At 37.4% G+C, this 20,064-nt stretch overlaps 2 protein-coding genes across 5 annotated transcripts; one reads left to right on the forward strand and one right to left on the reverse strand.

The window, feature by feature from the left end:
• Positions 1-251: 251 nt before the first annotated feature.
• LOC105043765 (nucleoside diphosphate kinase B) lies at positions 252-4,538 on the forward strand. The gene is made up of 4 exons (XM_010921456.3): positions 252-404; positions 582-630; positions 734-965; positions 4,171-4,538. The coding sequence occupies exons 1-4, from the start codon at positions 354-356 to the stop codon at positions 4,283-4,285; spliced, it is 447 nt and encodes a 148-aa protein (XP_010919758.1). The 5' UTR covers positions 252-353; the 3' UTR covers positions 4,286-4,538.
• An 837-nt stretch (positions 4,539-5,375) lies between these two features.
• On the reverse strand, positions 5,376-20,064 carry LOC105043764 (uncharacterized). Of its 4 annotated transcripts, none has more exons than XM_029264160.2 (10): positions 19,710-20,064; positions 19,388-19,621; positions 16,460-16,569; positions 12,445-12,513; positions 10,145-10,260; positions 9,986-10,064; positions 7,430-7,550; positions 7,308-7,355; positions 5,744-5,838; positions 5,376-5,657 (listed from the first exon to the last, which is right to left on the reverse strand). In XM_029264160.2, the coding sequence occupies exons 2-10, from the start codon at positions 19,458-19,460 to the stop codon at positions 5,556-5,558; spliced, it is 813 nt and encodes a 270-aa protein (XP_029119993.1). In that variant the 5' UTR covers positions 19,461-19,621; positions 19,710-20,064; the 3' UTR covers positions 5,376-5,555. The 4 variants fall into 4 exon arrangements, with proteins under 4 accessions (XP_029119993.1, XP_010919755.1, XP_073111726.1 ...); XM_010921453.4 differs by having other exon boundaries at positions 19,388-19,554; positions 19,710-20,063; XM_073255625.1 differs by having other exon boundaries at positions 19,388-20,064.

Consider the following 20,064-nt stretch of genomic DNA (forward strand, 5'->3'; position numbering starts at 1 on the left):
TTTTTTTAAAAAAAAATCAATAGTGACACAACCTGACGTGATCACCTGACCCACCATGCAAATAAGTTAAAATCCAAATCTACACTGTAGGCCCAAAGCAAGTTACAGTTCAAGCGGGCCAGGACCAGGCCCAACTCGGCCCACCGTATCAAACTGATCCAACGGCTGAGTTCGACCGCAGGATTGAAAGTCAGAGGAATATTATCAAAGATATTCGCTTGCAGTGCGGCCAGCTGGGGTTTCGGGGTCTACTTCTCGCTCTCTATATAAGCGCCTCTCTCCGCTTTCCCCTTCACCATCGAGGGTTAGGGTTTTTCCGAGCGCCGTTGGAGACCAAACGCAAGGGTTCAGATATGGAGCAGACCTTCATCATGATCAAGCCCGATGGCGTTCAGCGAGGGCTGGTATTACTTTCCTTCTGTTCCCTTCTCTTTTTTTTTTTTTGGTTAATTTTTCTCGTACGTAGATTTGTCGTTCCATCTATCCAGTCGATTTTGATGTCGGAATGGATCGATCTTTCCTCATTATATTTATAGAGAAGAACATTTCTTGGTTAATTTTTTGCCTAATTCATACATCAGGTTGGCGAGATCATTAGCCGATTTGAGAAGAAGGGTTTCTATCTGAAAGGTAATTTTTTTGGGCGGGATTCTTTTTTTTTACTATTTTATTTCTTGTTTTGGTTGCTAAAGAAGAAAGACTGAATCATAATGCACTGGGTTGATCGATTCAGGCCTGAAGCTTCTCACCGTGGAACGCGCCTTTGCTGAGAAGCACTATGCTGATCTCTCCTCGAAGCCCTTCTTTGCTGGGCTGGTGGAGTACATCATCTCCGGCCCTGTGGTCGCGATGGTGTGGGAGGGAAAGAACGTGGTTGTAACCGGCCGCAAGCTTATAGGGGCCACCAACCCTGCAGAGTCTGCCCCGGGCACGATCCGTGGCGATTTTGCCATCGAGATCGGCAGGTGACTGTTTGTTATTTTGTTTCTACTTCAATCAATTATAAGGCTATCACGGTCTGTTTATAAAATAGAATTACGTGAGAACTATCTAGTTTTCTTTCTATCTGCAATTCTATCCGTAATGAACATGGTCTGGCATTAGAGCTTTGATAAGTTGACAGCTCTGTTGTTTCTTGATTCTTAGGGCCTGTTTGGATGTCTGGGCCTAAAATCCCATGGGATTCATGAGTTAGACCAACACAACCAGCTAAATCAGGCTGGGCTAGACTTATCTTTATAAATACCTAAAGAACAAAGAGTGGGCAGGCCTGAATCCTATAGAGGTGGGGGTGGGGGGGGGGACCTCAGCAGATTTTTTTTTTTTTCTTCCTGCAGGGATTCAAGCCGGCCCACTCCCACTCCAATGGTTCTTTGAGTTCTAATTCAGCTTGATTTAGCTGGTTGTCTTGACCCCACCCATGAATCCTATGAGATTTTGGGTCCAGACATCCAAACAAACCCTAAGTATTGTTTTCTTCTAGTTAGTAGTTGTAGATGTGTATGTTTTTGATGGGTAGTGACAGCGATCCAGACAGAGAGCCTTTGATCCATTGAACTCAAATCTCTCAAGTCTCAAGTAAAATACTAAATAATAAGAATTTCTTAGAAAGCTGAACTGTAAGCTCTTTTTTTTCTTTCCATTAATTTTTCATGATCCACTAATTGTTGTACATTTTCATGGATAGGAAGTAGAGTATATGATCTTTGCTAGGGGTAGCCATTCGTGTTTGCGTGTCGTAATTGTGTTGACACGATTTCATCACGAACACGATTATGGAGAACACGAACATGATATGATTAATAAACGTGTCAGGATTCTCCAATACGTACACGAATTTGTTTATTAAACGTGTTACCTGTTTAACATGATTATTAAACGTGTCATGTCAGGTTAACACGTTTACATGACATGTTTAACATGAATAACCTATTTTATATAAAATATATATTTTTAAAAGGAGAGGGAGAGTTGAGTTTGGTGGTTGTGTGTGGGGCTGATATGTTTGTTTAGTTTTGTTTTAAGATTTCTAATAAAAAGACAAAAATAATCATTGACTTTGTAAAAAATTATCAATTACATATTTTTTCATATATGGATTAAACGCGTCATAAACAGGTTCACAGGTTAACACATGATACGACACGAAATTTTTCGTGTCATAAACGGATCAACACGATTTCGACACAAACCTGTATAAGCCAAACACTAACATGAAAATTTCGTGTCATGTCGCATGTCGTGTTGAAAATTGCCACCCCTAATCCTTGCTTTCTCTCCCTCTGCTGGGGTTCTAGTAAGTGAAATGTATGGTTATGCTCTTTTCTTTCTTTCCTCTTCCCATTCTTCAAAAGCATAGCTTGTTGCACTAGTGAGGTCCTCCTTATTTTAGTCTGATTATTCTTCTAGCTAAAAGGAGAAATGTTTTCAAGTCCTCTCTTTTTGTTTGAGTTCCTGTCCGAGAAGTGGATGAAACTTCCCTCCTTTTATGCTATGGGGTGGATTCTAGAGAATACAAATTACAAAAAAAATAAAAATACTTGTTTTAAAAGAATTGAGTTTTGGCAAAAATTAGATCTGGACTCCAACCTTAATTTCATCTCTTGCCATGTTGCCAATTTTTTTTTCTGAATCAAAAGTTATGGTTTTCCAAAATTGCAGTGGCAGACTTGTCTTCGGGACCCTATATTGCTCTATCTTTAGCGGGCAAAGTGGCCCATATGATCATCTTGGTTTAAACAATTGCTTATTTATTGTAAATTTCATGAATTTGAATTATTTAATTTTATTTTATGAAGCATTTTTGATCTGATATGTTAGGCAGCCATGCTGTTCCAGTTACTCTTTTCATCTGTGAGATGGTTTGCTTGTAGTTATGCTATGTTAGGATTGCTGTGGTGTTAGTTTTATTGGGCAAGTAAATGTCATGTTGCTTGTGGGTAGTCAATTTGCATATGCAGGTTACCTTGGCTGGGTGGTACCATTTGTCTTGTATGGTCATAGAAGCACGTATCTATTCTTTGTTTATATACAGGGTCATTTGACTTTACCAGACATATCATCTTGTATCCTAAACATCTTGTCTACCACCAGGTTGGTGTTGGTTGATAGGTACTGCTTAAAGCATTTGGTTATACAAATGACCAATAACATGCTTCTTTTTTTTCTCAAGCCTAGAGTTGTGCTTAAAAGAAGGTAGGAAGTTTTTTCCCTGAACATCTAGATCCTCTCATCCCCTCTTTTGGTGATCTACTGATCTCACTCCCTTAGACCTCCTGTATCGTGGTAGCCTGTTATGTACTCAGTAGATTTGAAGTTAGATGATTGAACGAGGGAATAAAGGAACAGATGGTATACAAGGACATCGTAGTTTCTGGATCAGTTGAGAAGTTGCTTGCTTTTCCTCCATTCTGTGCTTCACATATAATGTGTTATAGTATTTTTCATTTCAAAAAAAGAAAACATGTGTTAAAGTATGCTTTCATGATGCCTATATTCAGAATTTTCTAGAGTGAAGGAATCTCGATTGACGTGTCAAAATTTGCTGACCACGTCTTTTATTTTCTTTCCCATTTCGTATTAGTCATGACTGTGGAAGTTGTAATATAAGTGGAGTCCCCAAATGTTAGATATATTGAACTGCTAGGTGCGTAGCTATTACAGTGTTTATCCATTTTGCCGCACAGTCCATGCACTGCTATTGACCACATTTTTAAATTTATTTGTTTTGGTGTACATTTTGGTTTTTCTGCTGGTACATTTGGTGTGTGCTGCACCTTTCAGCTGTTTATATAGTCTTCTGGGGTCTGTAAATTCTTGACAATCATGCCCGCAGGTTGTGAACTCTATATGACGGTATGAGAAACTCTTCATAGTTTAATTAATGCATATGCAAATAGGTTGCAATTGGCATCTGGTTCATGTGTCAGGCAGCTTCGAAATAGTTTCTTGCCCGTGGATGTTATTAGAAGCAGTGACATTGCTTGTTGTCAGATGCCAACTAGGATGTTTCCCATCAACTATGCTTGTTGTCAAATACTCTTGATCTTAATATAATGTTTTCTTTTTAATCATAGATGCTTAATTATTTGCATTCTTACCGTTTTTTTTTTTTTTTTTTCCTTGGACTATAAATATTATCTGACATAGGAATCCTATATTTTGGTACAGGAATGTTATTCATGGGAGTGACTCAATTGAGAGTGCAAGGAAGGAGATTGCCCTATGGTTCCCCGAAGGCATTGCAGACTGGCAGAGCAACCTCCACCCCTGGATTTATGAGTAGATGACCTCTGCTGCTTTCCTTGCAAAAATTTAGAGGAGAGTCGTCTATATTAATTTACAGTGAATAGAACTTAAATTTTGACGTTAAGTTTTTGTTAGACTCAGTTACTGGTCGGAGCTTGTTGCTTGGTCATGTTGCACGCGCGATGGTGATGGATTTCAAAGTCTAGATGTTATTGGACTTGTATCACATTTTTATTATGCTTGTTTATCATTGAGCTTTTTTATTAAAGAATTTGGTGGCGTTCGGCAAATGGGTACCGAAAAGAATGCATCATCTAATAGGGGGCTTTGATAGTTTTGTCTGGATGGGAAGCACGGAATTGAGGGACGTCAACAATTTGTCGATTTGCCAAACTGGTTTACCTGCATGTATAGAATATGAAACCAGGGACTGCCAGTCGTGCTATCTTGAGCGCTAGAGAGCGATTTCGTGCAGTGATAGCAATGAATCATCTGGCTATTTGTCCTCATCGCGTGAAGCAGATGTGCAATTTATAACCTTTACTCTTTTTTTTTTTTTTTTTTTTTTTTTTAAAGCAGCCAATTTTCCAGGTATTTGGTTTTAGATATTTATCTAATTTAACAATACGATGGGTCTAGGATATTTTAGCCGTTAATATCTGATTATTATGTAATTATCGGTCGGAGGCTTAAACTTTTTGATTTTGCGGAGGCATGGCGGGTCGATGAATGTTGGTGTGGCCACCGAACAAGATGAATCACGCTACGTAGGCGGTGGATGGTTTGTTGACGGATATTGGAGGCTTTGCCCCGTTATGCCTCAGGTATATGCGCCGCCGTAAATTTGCCTGCGAGGAATGGTTTTTCCTTCAACAACACATTCCAAAGAAATACGATAGTACCAATTGGATGCATAAACGAACCACGTTCCCCTTTTTTTGGTCAAATCTTGCTTCTACTTCTATTTTGATAAGAATAATGGCTGGCGGTTCGTGTGCCATCAGCTTCCACTCGGAAGCTCACTGCCGCGAGAGGCCAAAGCTCCATCACTCTCGCTCTTCTACGTCAGTAGCTAATTTCAGCAAGCTTAAAGAGATGCGTTAGTTTAGCTAGCTTGCGAGCAACACTTCCTCAGTCTAAATGGATTGAGATTGAAGATTGTGACTCATTTGCAAGCTCAAATAGGATCACCAACATGATCACTGCATTCCACAATGACGTGGGGAAGGGACAGTATCGTGGGACATGCAAAATGAACAACGGAACATGTCTTCTGCTGCTAAAACCAACATTAATACAGATGATGGCTAACGGGTAAGAAGCCTATAGGAGGGCATGTCTTCAATGCGTTGGATGTCTTCTAGCAGTAGTTCTCGTTCCAGCTGTCGCCGCGTCGCTTTCATAACTGACTGGATGGGGAAGCAGAGAACAACAAGTTAGAACAAAGTATATAAAAAACTTTGGAGAAAGTCCTGTAGGAGAGACATCCACGTACATTGAAGTCCATGTAGGAGGCATGCATAGCAAGCCATTGCTGATCCATCAGCTTGAAAGTCACGCAGTACAATAAGTCAAAGGCTCGCTCATTTTCTGCATCAAAGCAGAAGAAAATTTTGTACCATTATTAGAGGAAGAGGACATTTAAAAAGGCAGCTTAGATTTTTTATTTTGAAATCAGTGCAAAACCACTACTCATTGAATGATCTTGAAATGTGAGTTCCTCGTCCACAAATGGCTAGGCATTTATCATAGCACAAAATGAGGGTTTCCTTTTATGTTCATAAGAACAAAAGAAAAAGACAGATGATTCAGGCCCCCATGTAAATGATTATGGATGCTCCATGAGTAAACTTAAATCATTTATAATTTTTTGAATGCAAAATCATTATAATTTCGTGAACGTAAACTCATTATAATTTCATGAATATGGGAAATGAGCATACATAGAGCCGGCCTTAAATAGTTAGATGATTATGATTTATGATTATGGATAATTAAATACATAAATTAGAAAGGAAAAAAAAAAACCAACCCTACAACAACTCCCCTTGTAAAAACCTGAGTTGTCCAATACAACTCTCTTGTGTATGTGTATGAGAGAGAGAGAGAGAGAGAGAGGGAAATCAACTGAGAAACATCTAACATACCACCACCAACCCATTACACAATAAAAGACCTATAAGAAAATTATTAAAGAACCTTCTAGACTTCATGATCCTATACTTATATGTATAATTACATGGCAAACTTACCATTAGTCGTGTCACAAAAGTTCACAAAAGGTTACAATTGCTGAATCAGCTAATAAGCACATATAAGGAAATTGTACCACAATCTCAGCCTCAAGATTATCTGATGTCTGAAACATGAATTATCCCTCGGAGGAAGTATTCTCATTTTAGGCAAGTATTGGCTTCTTTCTTTTTGTTTCACTACAACCTTCCACGCACCAATGGAAACTCAGATACTAGCCTCAATTAGGGTTCTCTTCTACATCATACCTTAAAATGATAAAGATGAGGAGAATCCTGATGTCATAATATCCAGACCAGAGCAGAAACATTGAGTTCTTAAGAAACTATCATTTTTCATTTTCCTCACTCCTTATCATTAAGATATAGAATATACCTTACTGAAAAATTTCAGAATCCTGGTCTTCCCAGTATGCAGGATATCCTTAGGCTAGCAGTAGCTGATTAATATGATGTAATTAAGGTAGCATGCAGTTTTTCAATTTTAAAAAATGGTAATTATTAAATTATGGCTACCTGATATCATGTCACAGGTTCAGAATCTTTCATTAATATGGATTGAGGGATTAATAAACACAGACGTGTGTTTCTTGAACAATTTAACTTGAAACAGGGGCTCTACGGTAATAGCAAATAATATGCATGTCTGGTTGATCAGGTAATTTTACTTCATATCTCAGAACTCCATGTATAAGAACTAATCTACCCGGCCACAATATCTCCCTCCCAACTTTCATTATAGTAAAATAATTTGAGTTTTAACCTGCAAATAAACAGTTCCAGAATTAAATCTGTTTTGACACATACCTAAGAGTAGCTTTAAAAAAATTGCTCCCATCAATGTCCTTGGCTTAGCTGCAGTTATCAAGTAGCTAGTTAATGATGTTCAGTAGATAATCAACATGCTAGCTCAAATAAAAGACACTAACCAGCCTGAAGATCAAGCATCTGGATGAGCATGAATGTTATGTTCACGCCAGCAACAGCAAAAGGGTACTCCCAGATGGCTCGATCACCTTCCTGCTTTTGGAGAAGATCCTGGAAAGATTTCTGCACAGAAAGGTTTGTTAGCTTTTCATGACAAGGAGATTACAAGCCAAGAAGAGATGCATATTATTATAAATATGAGTATTTTAAAAATAAATAAAATCAGTCTCCTAACCTGAAAAATGTGCTCATAGATGCCAATAAGTTAAGTTGCAGAAATGCTCAATAGACCTTAAATTCTTTGGCCTCAAAGTACAAATAATATCTTTAACCAAAATGTTGTCATCTTACACACGCTTAAATGTAAATGGAATGAAGATTGGACAAAATAATAAATCTCCCTTGTCATGTAGTACATTGAAACATGATGATTCACATTTCTCATGAATCATGATAGGTTTCACACAAAGTCTTCCTCTATGAGTAATTTTAATCTGATATTAAGCTTAAAATAGGTGTCATGGTATCCTCTTCCAAGTTGGATGAAACATACAAGACAAAATAGTTTATCAGCTCCAACAGAAATATACTAGTGTGAAGAAGTTTATGCTAAGCTGTGTATTAATTGATGATCATATCAATCAGATGCATGAATTATGAAAGGGTTGAAATCAGGTTGTGACTAAAGCCAGTCATAAAACATTCTACAATTCTAACGTCATGGCTTAACTTGTCAAGCCAACTCCACACATTTACTTGAGGCTTCTTGGCTTAGGTAACAATCTGAAGAATAGATCGTTTCCTAATAACACAGAAACTGTATGCTAGAAAGTCATTCCCATAATTCCATAGGAAAAGTTGATATAATTAGTCTTTAGACAGGCTAATAACTTTTCAGTAATAATCTGGGCTCTTGCTTCCTTTCAAATCATTATTAGGAGAGTAACCTTCCACCATAACCATATTATATGCAGGCAAGAAAAATTAACTATGAGAAATATTGAATAGAACAATGAGGACTCAATCTTTATAGATTAAGAGCCATATCAGCATGGCTAATATTTTGAGCTAGATAAGCACCATTTAGGAAGGCATGCACATCACAGTTGGCTCCTCAGTTGGCAATGAATTATGCCTATGCTTGGCAACATGGCTTGATCCCGAAAGCCCATTCTGACCGATATATATGGTTGAATCAAGCAGATCACAGGTTTTTTATATCCTTTTCAAGGTTTGATCATGCCATTTAAAAGAATAAGGTCAAAAATCTAACTAAAGTTCTGAGACAGAGATCAAAAACTCAGAGCTGTATATATGACTTTGGAAAGTGATCATTATGCATGCAGGAAACTGTTGAGCAAGTTTGTAATGTTCAACTTCACAAGCTGGGAATGCTGGTAAAGCCTCAACAGACTCATCAAAAAATCAAGTTTTGATATCGTTCTTTACAAGTTTAAAACTACTGTGACTGAGATATGATTTGGAAGGACATTCTATTAAGTTGATTAAAGCTCTTATATTCTGAAAGTACTCTTGAAGGCAAGTTTATAGTAAAGGACACTGGAATATTAAGTAAACATTAGAAAGAGTGTGAATTTAACCATGTTAGAAGACAAGCGAAAGAAGCTGCTTACAACATGGCAAAGCATGCATGATGGTTTTGAGGGAAGAGCCTCATATGTTCCTAGTCAATGTTTTACTAAAGGATGTAATGACATCATTTAATTGATAAAGCCACTCTACTCATCTTTCAATTAAAGAAAAAAAAAAGGTTAGGGTGCATACAGATTTCTGGGGTCAAATTTGTCAAAAGCACTTGGCGTCCTTTACAATTCTCACCCTTAACAAAAGCTTCTGCTACATTCCAAAATATAACCGTCTTATCTACTACATAGGAGAAATATGACTCAATAATATTTACAACTATATGTAGAGCAAACAGGACAGTTCTCCTTGAACCCAAGTAAACTGGACAAAACAATCATCAATGCCACTCTTTAACTGACTCACATAAAAGTAGTATAAAACCTTTAAATTTGTCAAAGAACCACAACCTACTTAAGTTATCAAGCCTTTTCATTTCTTTAGGCTACAGCATTAAATGATATTATTATTCTTAGTTATCTAAGTTTGTCACATTCTTCAAGATTCAAACAACAATACATATTTTCCTTATTCAAGAATTTCACTGCAAACATTTTCTTTGAGAAGAAAATCTGAACAGTCACAAGAAGACTAAGTTCCTCTCAATTTGTGACGAGTCTTTTGATTTATTATCCCTTCAAATTGAGTTGTTCTATCTAAAATTCTTAGGTCTGAAATTCAACTTTATGGGCAAAATAAATGCAAGAACAAAAGAGATATCAGTTCTCTTGTTTGTAAATTCAGCAGAGTCCATTAGGTTTCTCTTCTTGTTTATGCTGACATTATTAATTACAACAAAATTTAGAAATCTAAAATCATTTTCTTTTTTTGATTGAGAATTTTAAATCCATGAGCATTTGGCAGCACAACTTGTACCAACTTCAACACCAAAGAAAGGTATAATGAAAGCTTACAGGATAGTTCTTAGCAAAGAATAATAGGTTCTCTAAGGATATAAAACCACCACCCCTGCAATCCAGCAAAGAAGACCCCCTGTAAATCTCATAGTCCAATTCAGGTAGGTATTTCCTTCTAATATACACTTATGAAGGAGGAAAAGGTAACATAAATACCGGAAATCTGTAGATGGATCTTTTCCTTGCCATCCCATTTCCTTCCATTGTTCAGATACCAATCCGCGGAGTTCAACTCCAGGATAAGCAGCATACCAAAGGGCCCTTAAGGCTTCCTACAAGTACACCAGTAATTGAAAGTGATGAAACATTAGGGAATAGTTCTAGACGAATATTAATTACATGTATGCACTAACCACAGGATGTCAAGAGCACATCCCAGTATATGGTCATAAATTCCAGTTTCTTGCATGGGATACAATATGAACTGTTCTTAGTTCTATAGGATGAAATACTGCAATTCATAATCAGCAGAAAATTTCAGAATAGCTGTGCTATGTATGTATCATCATATAATGCAGACCATTCAGCATTGGCGCATCACAGCAATTAAGAATATGAGTTCTTCCTCATGATACTAAAATTTTAAAAACATGTGTGTGTGTGTGGATATACATATACATACATATGTGTGTGTGTGTGTGTGTGTGTCGTGGCAGAGAGAAGAGCAGGAACCGAAAAGGTAGACAAAGATATGCTGAGGTTTAATTATGGTGAGCAAACTCCTATGCAGCAACCAAAGTAATTTCTTGCACTCTAATAAAAATTAAACAAGTTACAGCTCAGCTTCCTCCCTCCTTCCTCTTGTACAGCAAATATATAACTGTCTGGTGAAAAGGAAATCTTTTTTGACATACATATGTGGAAATACAACACAATCTGATAGGACAAGGATATACATATCCTTAATCTAGAGAGCATCCAAAAGCTTTCAGCTAGCTGGGATTTTATTAATCTTTTGCTTCATCACTATTTTTAAATTATATGAATAGGGACATGCTTGTGATTTCAAAACATACATTATTCAGCCCTAAGTAACAAGAAGCGTGGAGCAATATCCCTTATGTTGTAAGGCAACAGACAAAGGTAGAAGAATCTTCTAAAACTGCACTCTGAGGCAAGGATCGTCGATGTAGAAGCAGACCTCATGCCGGCCAGCTAGTGGTACGGTCGGTATGCCTTCGTATCAAGCCCAAACCAACATTGAAACGAGGGATGAACTGAGAAAAAAAATAAAAAGAGAGGGGGAGGGAACGAAAGGAAAATCTGTGGAGACATCTGCAGTGGCCATCAAAGGACCGCCAAAGCCTCTCGAGCTCCACGATCCTCCACGAGAAAAAATAAGAGTAGAGAGAGGGAGGGGGAAGAGAAAGAAGATGAGGGAGGGGAAGACGGTGGGAAGGCTGCCGGAGGGCCATCGGATGGCTGCCAGACGGCCGAAAACAGCCCCGCGGCCAATGTGGGTTTGAAACGGGAGAAAAGCCCTATTTCATCGTGTTTTTGAAAAAACATGATACACAGTGAAGCCAACGAAATAGGGGCTTCGCTTCTGTTTCGAACCTACAGCATCACGGGCTATTTTGGGCCATCCGACCGCCACCTGGTGGCCTCCCCACCACCTTCCCCTCCCTCCTCTTCTCTCCCTTTCCCTCTCTATCTCTCTCTTCTCGCATCTCGTGGAGGACTGCGGAGCCCCGAAGGCCTTGGTGGTCCTCCGGCAGCTTCAGCGGGCCATCACCGATCTTTCTTTTTCTTTCCTTCCTCTCCTCTCTTTCCTTCTCCCTCACTCCATTTTTGCAGGTGTTCCGAATCTAATGCCCAAACCGCACTGATTAGCCGCCGGTATGCTTCGGCATGCTTCGAAACGTCCGGTTTAGGACAGTTCGGCAAACTATGCTTTAAGGATCTACACAAGTTAGTCACATATAATAATTGATTTTGACTCAAGAAGCAAACTCTTGTTTAAACAGAGAACTATCCTTGAAATTCTTGGTAAAGAGGTTCTTATACTTTTGGACATTATTTGTTTGCTTTCTTTCAGCTGTTTCCTGACAAATATACTTTTCCTTAGGTCTCTTTTTTTATTTTGACATTGATATTCTATCACTTCACAAAATGGACCAAAGAAAAAAAAAACAAAAAAAAGGAAAAAGAATTATATACGATGTCTGCAAAATTACTGATTGTGTTTGCAAAGCACATCCATCACTAGCAACTTAACCCAATGTTGTATTAGATAAAGTTTGCACTGTCACATGAACCATACACAGCCCTAACAGATGCTTCTGGGTAGGAAAGCATTATAAAGCGTAAACAATCTGGGAAAGTTGAAGAAACATGACCGAAAGAAAAAACCAACTGCAACAACTCATGCTCATTGCCACAATGTACTACCTTTACCAGGGAACTAAATAGAACCCCGAAATAAATTTAACTAACATTGATATTAAATCTAGTACCTGATGCTCTTTCTTTGAACCATCATAAGTAACTTCTATGCGGCTTTGTAGCCTCTGCAAGCATTCCTCCTGAAACACAAACACATGAAATCATCATCCTTGTTAGCAACTTCTATTAAGTTTTATAGAGTATGCACATAACTTCTTCAAAACTAATCTGGAAATGACTTTATTTTCTCTGTAACATATGTTTTTGACGGTAATAACTTTGGATATCAGTTCTTGATTTTCCAAGTACAATGTGCCTTAGTAATATTCTTTTTTGAAAAAAAAAAATGCATATTCAGATGGTTTTAACTTTTAAAACATGTAAATTCATTATATGAATCGTCAAAAAGAATACTTATCAGGGTAACAGCATCACCTATCGTATATTTCATAAATTTTACAGCAAGTAGAATGTTAGGGCTGTTGCTCCTCCCATGGTGGTGGCAAATATTCAGCACAATATGAGACCCTCACTTTCAAACTGATATCTTGCAGAATGCTAGGCAATGTGCCAAGAACATCATCTAACTGGTTCATGTACATAAAAATTTAGATATTCACTTATTCTGAGGGGCAGGGATTTAGAGAGTATCCGTGCCACAATAATAATGCAATATATATGTAAATAGATTGCTATCCAGGGTTCTTTTCTTGATTTAAGTACCTGCATATATCTTTTTCAAAAGATCTTTTCTAAGGTACACATTTTGCTTTCTCCAGCAGTCTTGCCTTTCCTTTGTTCCTTCTTTATTAAAGCTTACAATCACTTAGTGCCCTCCCTTTTTGTGGCAGTAAAATCTGGACCTTCCTACATCCAGATTAATTCAACACACTGACAATCTTCCACCTAAGCTAAGATGATAGGCATTACAATGACTAAAAGTCATTTACTCCTCTTGATGGGCATCTCATGTGCTGAAAGGTCTTTATTCTTGTCCATGATTCACATAAAGTATAGAAGTGCCCACAAAGGAAAATGAATTGGCCCACAAAATCAAGAAGAATTTCATTCTGATTTGATTGTTTCAATGTAAGTACAAATTCATTATCCTTCCCTGATACATTATGATTCTTTGAGGTATGAATGCCACCAATTCCGTTGTTAATCCTTGTTGATCCAATTGATCATGTTTTTTAGATCTTCATAATCAAGATACAAGAATAAGTTCAATATACAAGCCTCTTTCTATCAACATGGAATCAACTGTATGAGTTAAGGCCTGTTTAATTTAAGTTTAAAAATGTTTTACAAACAAATTAAATCTAATATCAGCCCGCAATAAATTGGTGCCAGATTCCAACAGGCTGAATTCTTGCCTACAATAGTCCATTTTAAACCCAAAAGGCAACTTGATGGTATAGTGACAATATTCTCCAAATTATTGAGATTTTCTTTAATTATTCAGAAATCATGTCAGTCAAATGGCTCTCAGAACTACTATTGAATAATCTAATAATACAGAAATTATCTATAACTTCTTTTTTTTTTTTTTCCACAAGTTATTCATGACTATTTAATGAAATGGTATACATTAATGATGTTACCTATTGTTTTTCATGCTCCCCTTGTAGCCCCACTTGTTGTTTTTCTCTTCCTCTATGCTTAATTTAGCATGTATGTGCATACAAAATTACATTATTGTCCTTTTCTCTGTCATTTTTAATATTTTATATCTGAGTTTTTTATAAAAACTTTCTGCTAATACTTCTTTTATATAAATTCCATCCATCCATCCACACATATGTATGTCTATGTATATATGCATGAATGTATGGATGGACTATGCTCCTCTCGAGAGGAAAGGATATCTACGCAATTCAAATCCAAAATCAATAATGAGGCATTCGAAATGAAGATCCAAATCATTAATCATGATTTATACCACTAAGAATGCCTAGAAACCAAATATCATGTATTTTTGTGTTCTCTAACATATGTATCATGTAGAGATGAAAAAAATGGATGATTTCCACTGTACTAGTATGATAAAATACAAGATAAAGCATTTAAATTGAGAGTCTACCTTATTGATAATGATCTATGCAAGTTAGAACACATATAGAATGATAATCAATAGATTTTAATGCTTAGATCATCGCATCATGTTAAACATTCAATTTTTACATCCATTTGATGCATAGGTTTTGATTTTTGGTTTCTAGTCATTTCCAATGGTACAGATCGTGATCAATGATTTGGATCTTCAATTTGCATGGCCCATTATAGATTTTAATGTCAAGAGTAGCAGATACCTTCTTCTCTTGAGAGGAGCAAAGTCTTATCTCTCTCTCTCTCTCTCTCTCTCTCCCCCCCCTCTTGGCAAGTCAAAAGGCCCATCATTTGGTTATGCAATTTAAGCCCACACAACCAGGGGACAACCCCAAATGTTCCTATAGAGACTTGGTAAGAGTTCATACAAAGAGGGAAGAAAGTGTGACATGCATTATTCACAAACTTGCAACCATTAATGGTTTCACATTGATTCTTAAATGATTATTACAGGCATCCTTCCCAAAAGCCATAGACGCCTGCTTCAAGTATGTCTAGGATGAAGGAACAAAACTACTTTTTCTACCTTGCGACTTGGAATTCCTTGCTCTCCTCATAACCTTGTGAAAAGCTACTTTTCCTACCTTGCGACTTGGAATTCCTTGCTCTCCTCGTAACCTTGTGGTGCTCAACCTAGGTATGTTTTGGTGCAACTTAGGACAGCTTGACCCAAAACAAAGACATCACAAACCATAGATTAGATTAGGTAAGTAAGTACCCAAAATGGGTTAATTTGAGTTTGATAACTATAATTCAACTTGAGGTCAATTCAGATTCTTAGGCAACCAAAAATTAACTTGAATTTCTATAAAAAGGTCCCGATCCAACCTACCTAAAATCCAGCCTGCATATCTTTACTACCCAACCTAACCTAAGTATAATCCAAATTACACAGGCTTATGACCAAATCCCATGAAAATACAACCATGCAACCCAAATATTCAGTGCAATGCAAATATTCTGCTTGAGAACTCTGAAGCTAGTAGGGTCGGCTTAGCTGTTGAGTTCCTAAATTGGTAAATATTTATTGTAACAATTCTCAGGAAAATGCTTGTTTTATGTCCCCTCAATGCTTTATGCAAGATTGTGTCGATTACTCATAAATTCCTTTGACTGTTGCACAAGATCACTCCCAAGCACAATCATGTGACATAAGAAGACAATACCATAGCAGAATCTATACTCCATGTTAAATATGTGTATCTTATAATTCTTTAAGCACATCCATATTAGATATTATTTTCTAGTGTCACAGTTATCATCATGGAAATTTTTCTTTAATTCAACATTATATAAAACATTCGGCTTGCTACTCACAATATCTCACAAAATTTCACATAACCGCCTCTTCAGTCTTAAGTTACCGTGATAACATCCTTTCTTTTAAATATACGAGTTTCAGTTTGTAAATTCTTAATGGATGGCTGTCTAAGCATCTCTTCAGTGAATTATCTATGGCAATATATCTGAATGCATTGCTTAAAGTTTGTTGTAGGGGAAAACAAAAGCTTGCAAACATTGAGACAAGTGAACAACATCAATTGCAACACCTGGGATATAAGGCTCGTGCGATTGTAATTCAACACCATCTTAAATGACACTATCAAGACTAATTAATCCAAATCAACTACAGAGGAATGGTCAAATTGGAGAAGCTTTTCCCCATATTGTATGCAAGACCTATGTGGTTTTTAAACAGGTTGAGTATTTCATGCTTTCAAGTTACTTCATGATCCATTCCAAGCAATAACAAGATGAATATTAATTAATAAATACTTAAACTTAGAGAATAACAAGTCCTTCCACTACAAGGTTACAGCATAAGAACAGCACCACGATGAACGAATCTCGAATGATCTGACTCCCACCAATTAAATGAGAAAAATGTGTGCATGTATATACACATAATATCTGTTTAGTTATTTTTATTATATTGCCCATATATTCTAGAAGGAAGAGCTGTCAAACAATAATTACCTGAGAAGGGGTGAGGTCAAATGATAGACGAGCATCACTTTCTCTTCTTTGAGCACAAACACATGAAAGACCTCTCCCAATCCATGCTGTTGATCCTGTGACGACCTCAGCTATACAAGATGCAAGATAATGGATATAAGATTCTCACAATATAAAAAAGCCAATTTGGCATACTCAATATGAACATGTGCCTCTATTACCTATTGAACTAACAATACATGTTTACATAGACACAACATCATTTTTATGTCAAAGGTTAGCAATAAAACATGGCATCAACATGAATAGCGATCGCTCCTTAGCAACCAATAACAGTTAAAGTACACCAAACAATTCAAAAATTCCAGATAAGCTTTCATCATGAGTATGCAGTGAAGCACAGCCACCAAAAAGCAACAGTAAAAGGTAAAGATAGGTTACACAGAAATTACAAGCCTGAAATTATGAGACTGCAACCCTTTCTGTTCCTTTTCCTCCATATTTTTTGATCAAGTAGTCCGGACACAGGATTATTGTCTTAGAAAGAATTCATTCTTGAACATAAGAATTGAACCTCCTCTGTTGGAGGAGTTTCATGCATGCTGGAAATAGATCGATACTATCTAGCCTATGTGATCGTTCATTATATACATCACTTGCAAATTCCAAGTGAGAGCTTATCTACTATGCAGTTTTGCTCTATATAGGTAAAATAAACTTTGACTGCAGTAAATCTGTGACAGAAGCCTTCGATATCATCAATCATGTTGAACAATTCGCAAGGGGATTCCTCATTGTTTTTACTGTAAGTGAATCTGCCTGTAATTCTTCTAACCCAAATATCATCTACAATTTCCAGTCCCAAGTGGCCTCCCGATTTAAAGGTAGGCATGCTGATTTAAAGTTACTGCAATAAATTATATCTCAAAACGTACACAAGATATGTAAATTCTACTGGTTGGTTGAAACCATCAAAATAATTCTTATATAAGCTATGGAAATAACGGATGATTGAAAGTTGAACAGCTTTCAACAAAAGGGCCATCTTGAACGAGGAGGGAAGTACTGTGTTTGTGCCTGAATTGTGTCAGCATAACAAAATTCTCATCCCAAACTGTGTTGTTCCAATTATATGAGAAGGGCCCATTTCAGGAAGCAGGGATTAGCATTGGATGCAGTGGTAAGCATGAATCAGCAAGGTATAAGGATGTGGGCTAACATGGGAAAATAGCAAAACAGCGTCAGATTGTCATGCTCACGGGCCCTTCTGAGCTATCACCATCCAGGGAAGTGCGAATTAATATCTACCATATAGCAGGTTTCTATAGGAAACATCCTCATCAATGTCTTCATTCTTTTAGAGAACAGACGCAAAGTTCATGCAACTTATACCATTTTTGGCTGCTACTGTAACAAAGTTTTCATCATGGCCAAAATCACAGCTGAGATATCAACCAGTGCAAGATTGAGATATAAGCCAAAGTCATTTCAAATTTACTTTACTAAATTAAATTGGATTATCACTAAACATTAAAATGAAGGCTTGTAAAACCTGTTAATCTTTTCTTTTACTATATATATATATATATATATATGAGCTTATTTTAATATCTCCGTCAATATACTCAGCCGTGATCTTGTTTGAATTTATCTAGCCTTCCATGTTGGCCAAGAACTTATATATCAGTTCATCTAGGTATCAGCCATCCACCAAGATCACTGAGATTTTGGCATTAATGTTGTATTTTCTGTACTTTGTTTCATTTTAATCCATATTGTTAACCTTAGCTTTCAGAAAAATCTCCTTTTCTAATTCCCATATACCACTAAACTTTTGCCAACATCATCGATCAATAAACAACTTGCAACAAAGGGCCGCTGTACTGGATACAGGCACTAGCACATCTAATGACAAAAATCAGGGCCATAAAGGCAAGTGCATAGTGAAAGTTACCATGATTGGGGTTTCCCCCGTTCATTTATAAATCTTCACAAACACCTCATGTAGAAATGCCTTTGACATTGTCAGCATGCCCGTTTGCAATGCCTTCTATTCACCTTGCTTACTGAACAACCTCCTTTTATTCTTGACCATAAGTCTTACCAAATAACCATATCTAGCAATGACTAGTTTTTTGAAATCATTATTTCTTCTCTCAATATCCATCACATTTCTTCTACCACAGTTCCATATCTTCACTCACAAGTTTGGCCTGGAATAATTAGTGCAATGTCAAACATCTTTTTTTTTCTCTAGAAAATTAACCAACAAAAACCAGAATCCCTCTACCGCTCAAGATCTCAGTGAATAAATTTGTTAACCAGTCTATTCCATTTTGCTCCATTATAATATAGTGTTCATATAGTTCAAAAGACACCCCTGCATCTACAAACTCAGAAGGTACAGACTCCTCTGCTTTCATCAATCCTCAAATGAATCTTCCAAAGATCAACGTGCTTAGAATACCTCAACCAATAATTTTCAAGCCTATCCACTCTACCTTTCCATAAATTCATTCTTCATATGCACTGAACGGAATCTACATCCCTACTTTACCATTTGCATGGTTTTCCATGTCTAGAAGAAAATATAATAAAATCAAGCACAGAAAGCAGCTTTCTAGCAACATAAGACATCTTTGATGAAACTCGCAACCAAAATAATGGAAATAAAAGCCAATACTGTGCTTGAAATTATTGTCACAAGTTCAGAGCCAAATAAAAATAAGTGCTAAAAAATATTTTCTTAAAAAAATGGAAAGAAAGAAGGCGACCGGTCATCCTAAACTTGCAAATTAACCACATAGCATGAAATCAAAATAGTAATCTCCAAACGTTCAGTCAAGAATACAGCAGGAAATTCACTAACATCGCAATGCAGTAAATCATATGCCCATACCAATAGACCACATCATTTCACAGATTGAGAAAAGGAAATTTGCTGCATACCAGGCGACGAATGGCAACCTCCTCTTTGATCAAGCCTCCTCACTGCAACGAACGACCCGCTGCTCTCGTCCATATCCCCCTCTCAACCTCCCACCTCCCCTAACGGACCAAGCAATCCCTCATCCGGAGCCGGACCCTCGCCAATTCTCCCATATAAACCACCAAAACTAGGGAAAGCACATGTCCATAATCCCAAACCAAGAACCAATCAACACCCCAGAATTACATAAACTCCTAAAATTCACAAAGAAAATGAAATTCTAGGGCATCCGCTGCACGCTATAGATCAAACCAAACCGAGGTAAGGAAAACCGAGCAAAACCTCTTCAAAATCCAACAGTTTGCCAAAGAAACCACGCGAAAAGAAACTCTAGGGTCCAGGGCTCCAAATCCGGGGGAAAGAACACGACCGGATCGGTCTCGGGTTCGGGGAAGCGATCGAGGAGCGAGCGAAGGGTTCGCCGATCTACAGCGGACGGGGACAGGGACAAGGGAGGCGAGGTATAGGATTTCTTGGAAAGGTAGGGTTTCCACGAGAGAAGGAGAGAGAGACGGGAAGAGGTTGGAGGTCCGCCGTCGGTCCGTTTGGCGGTGGCTTTCTCTTTTCCGGATATAGCTATGTTTCTGGTTCTTTCGTTCTCTCTCCCTCCCTCCCCCGCTCTTGAGAGATGGCGGAT

Source organism: Elaeis guineensis, chromosome 4 (genome assembly GCF_000442705.2).
Source record: "Elaeis guineensis isolate ETL-2024a chromosome 4, EG11, whole genome shotgun sequence".
NCBI lineage: Eukaryota > Viridiplantae > Streptophyta > Magnoliopsida > Arecales > Arecaceae > Elaeis > Elaeis guineensis.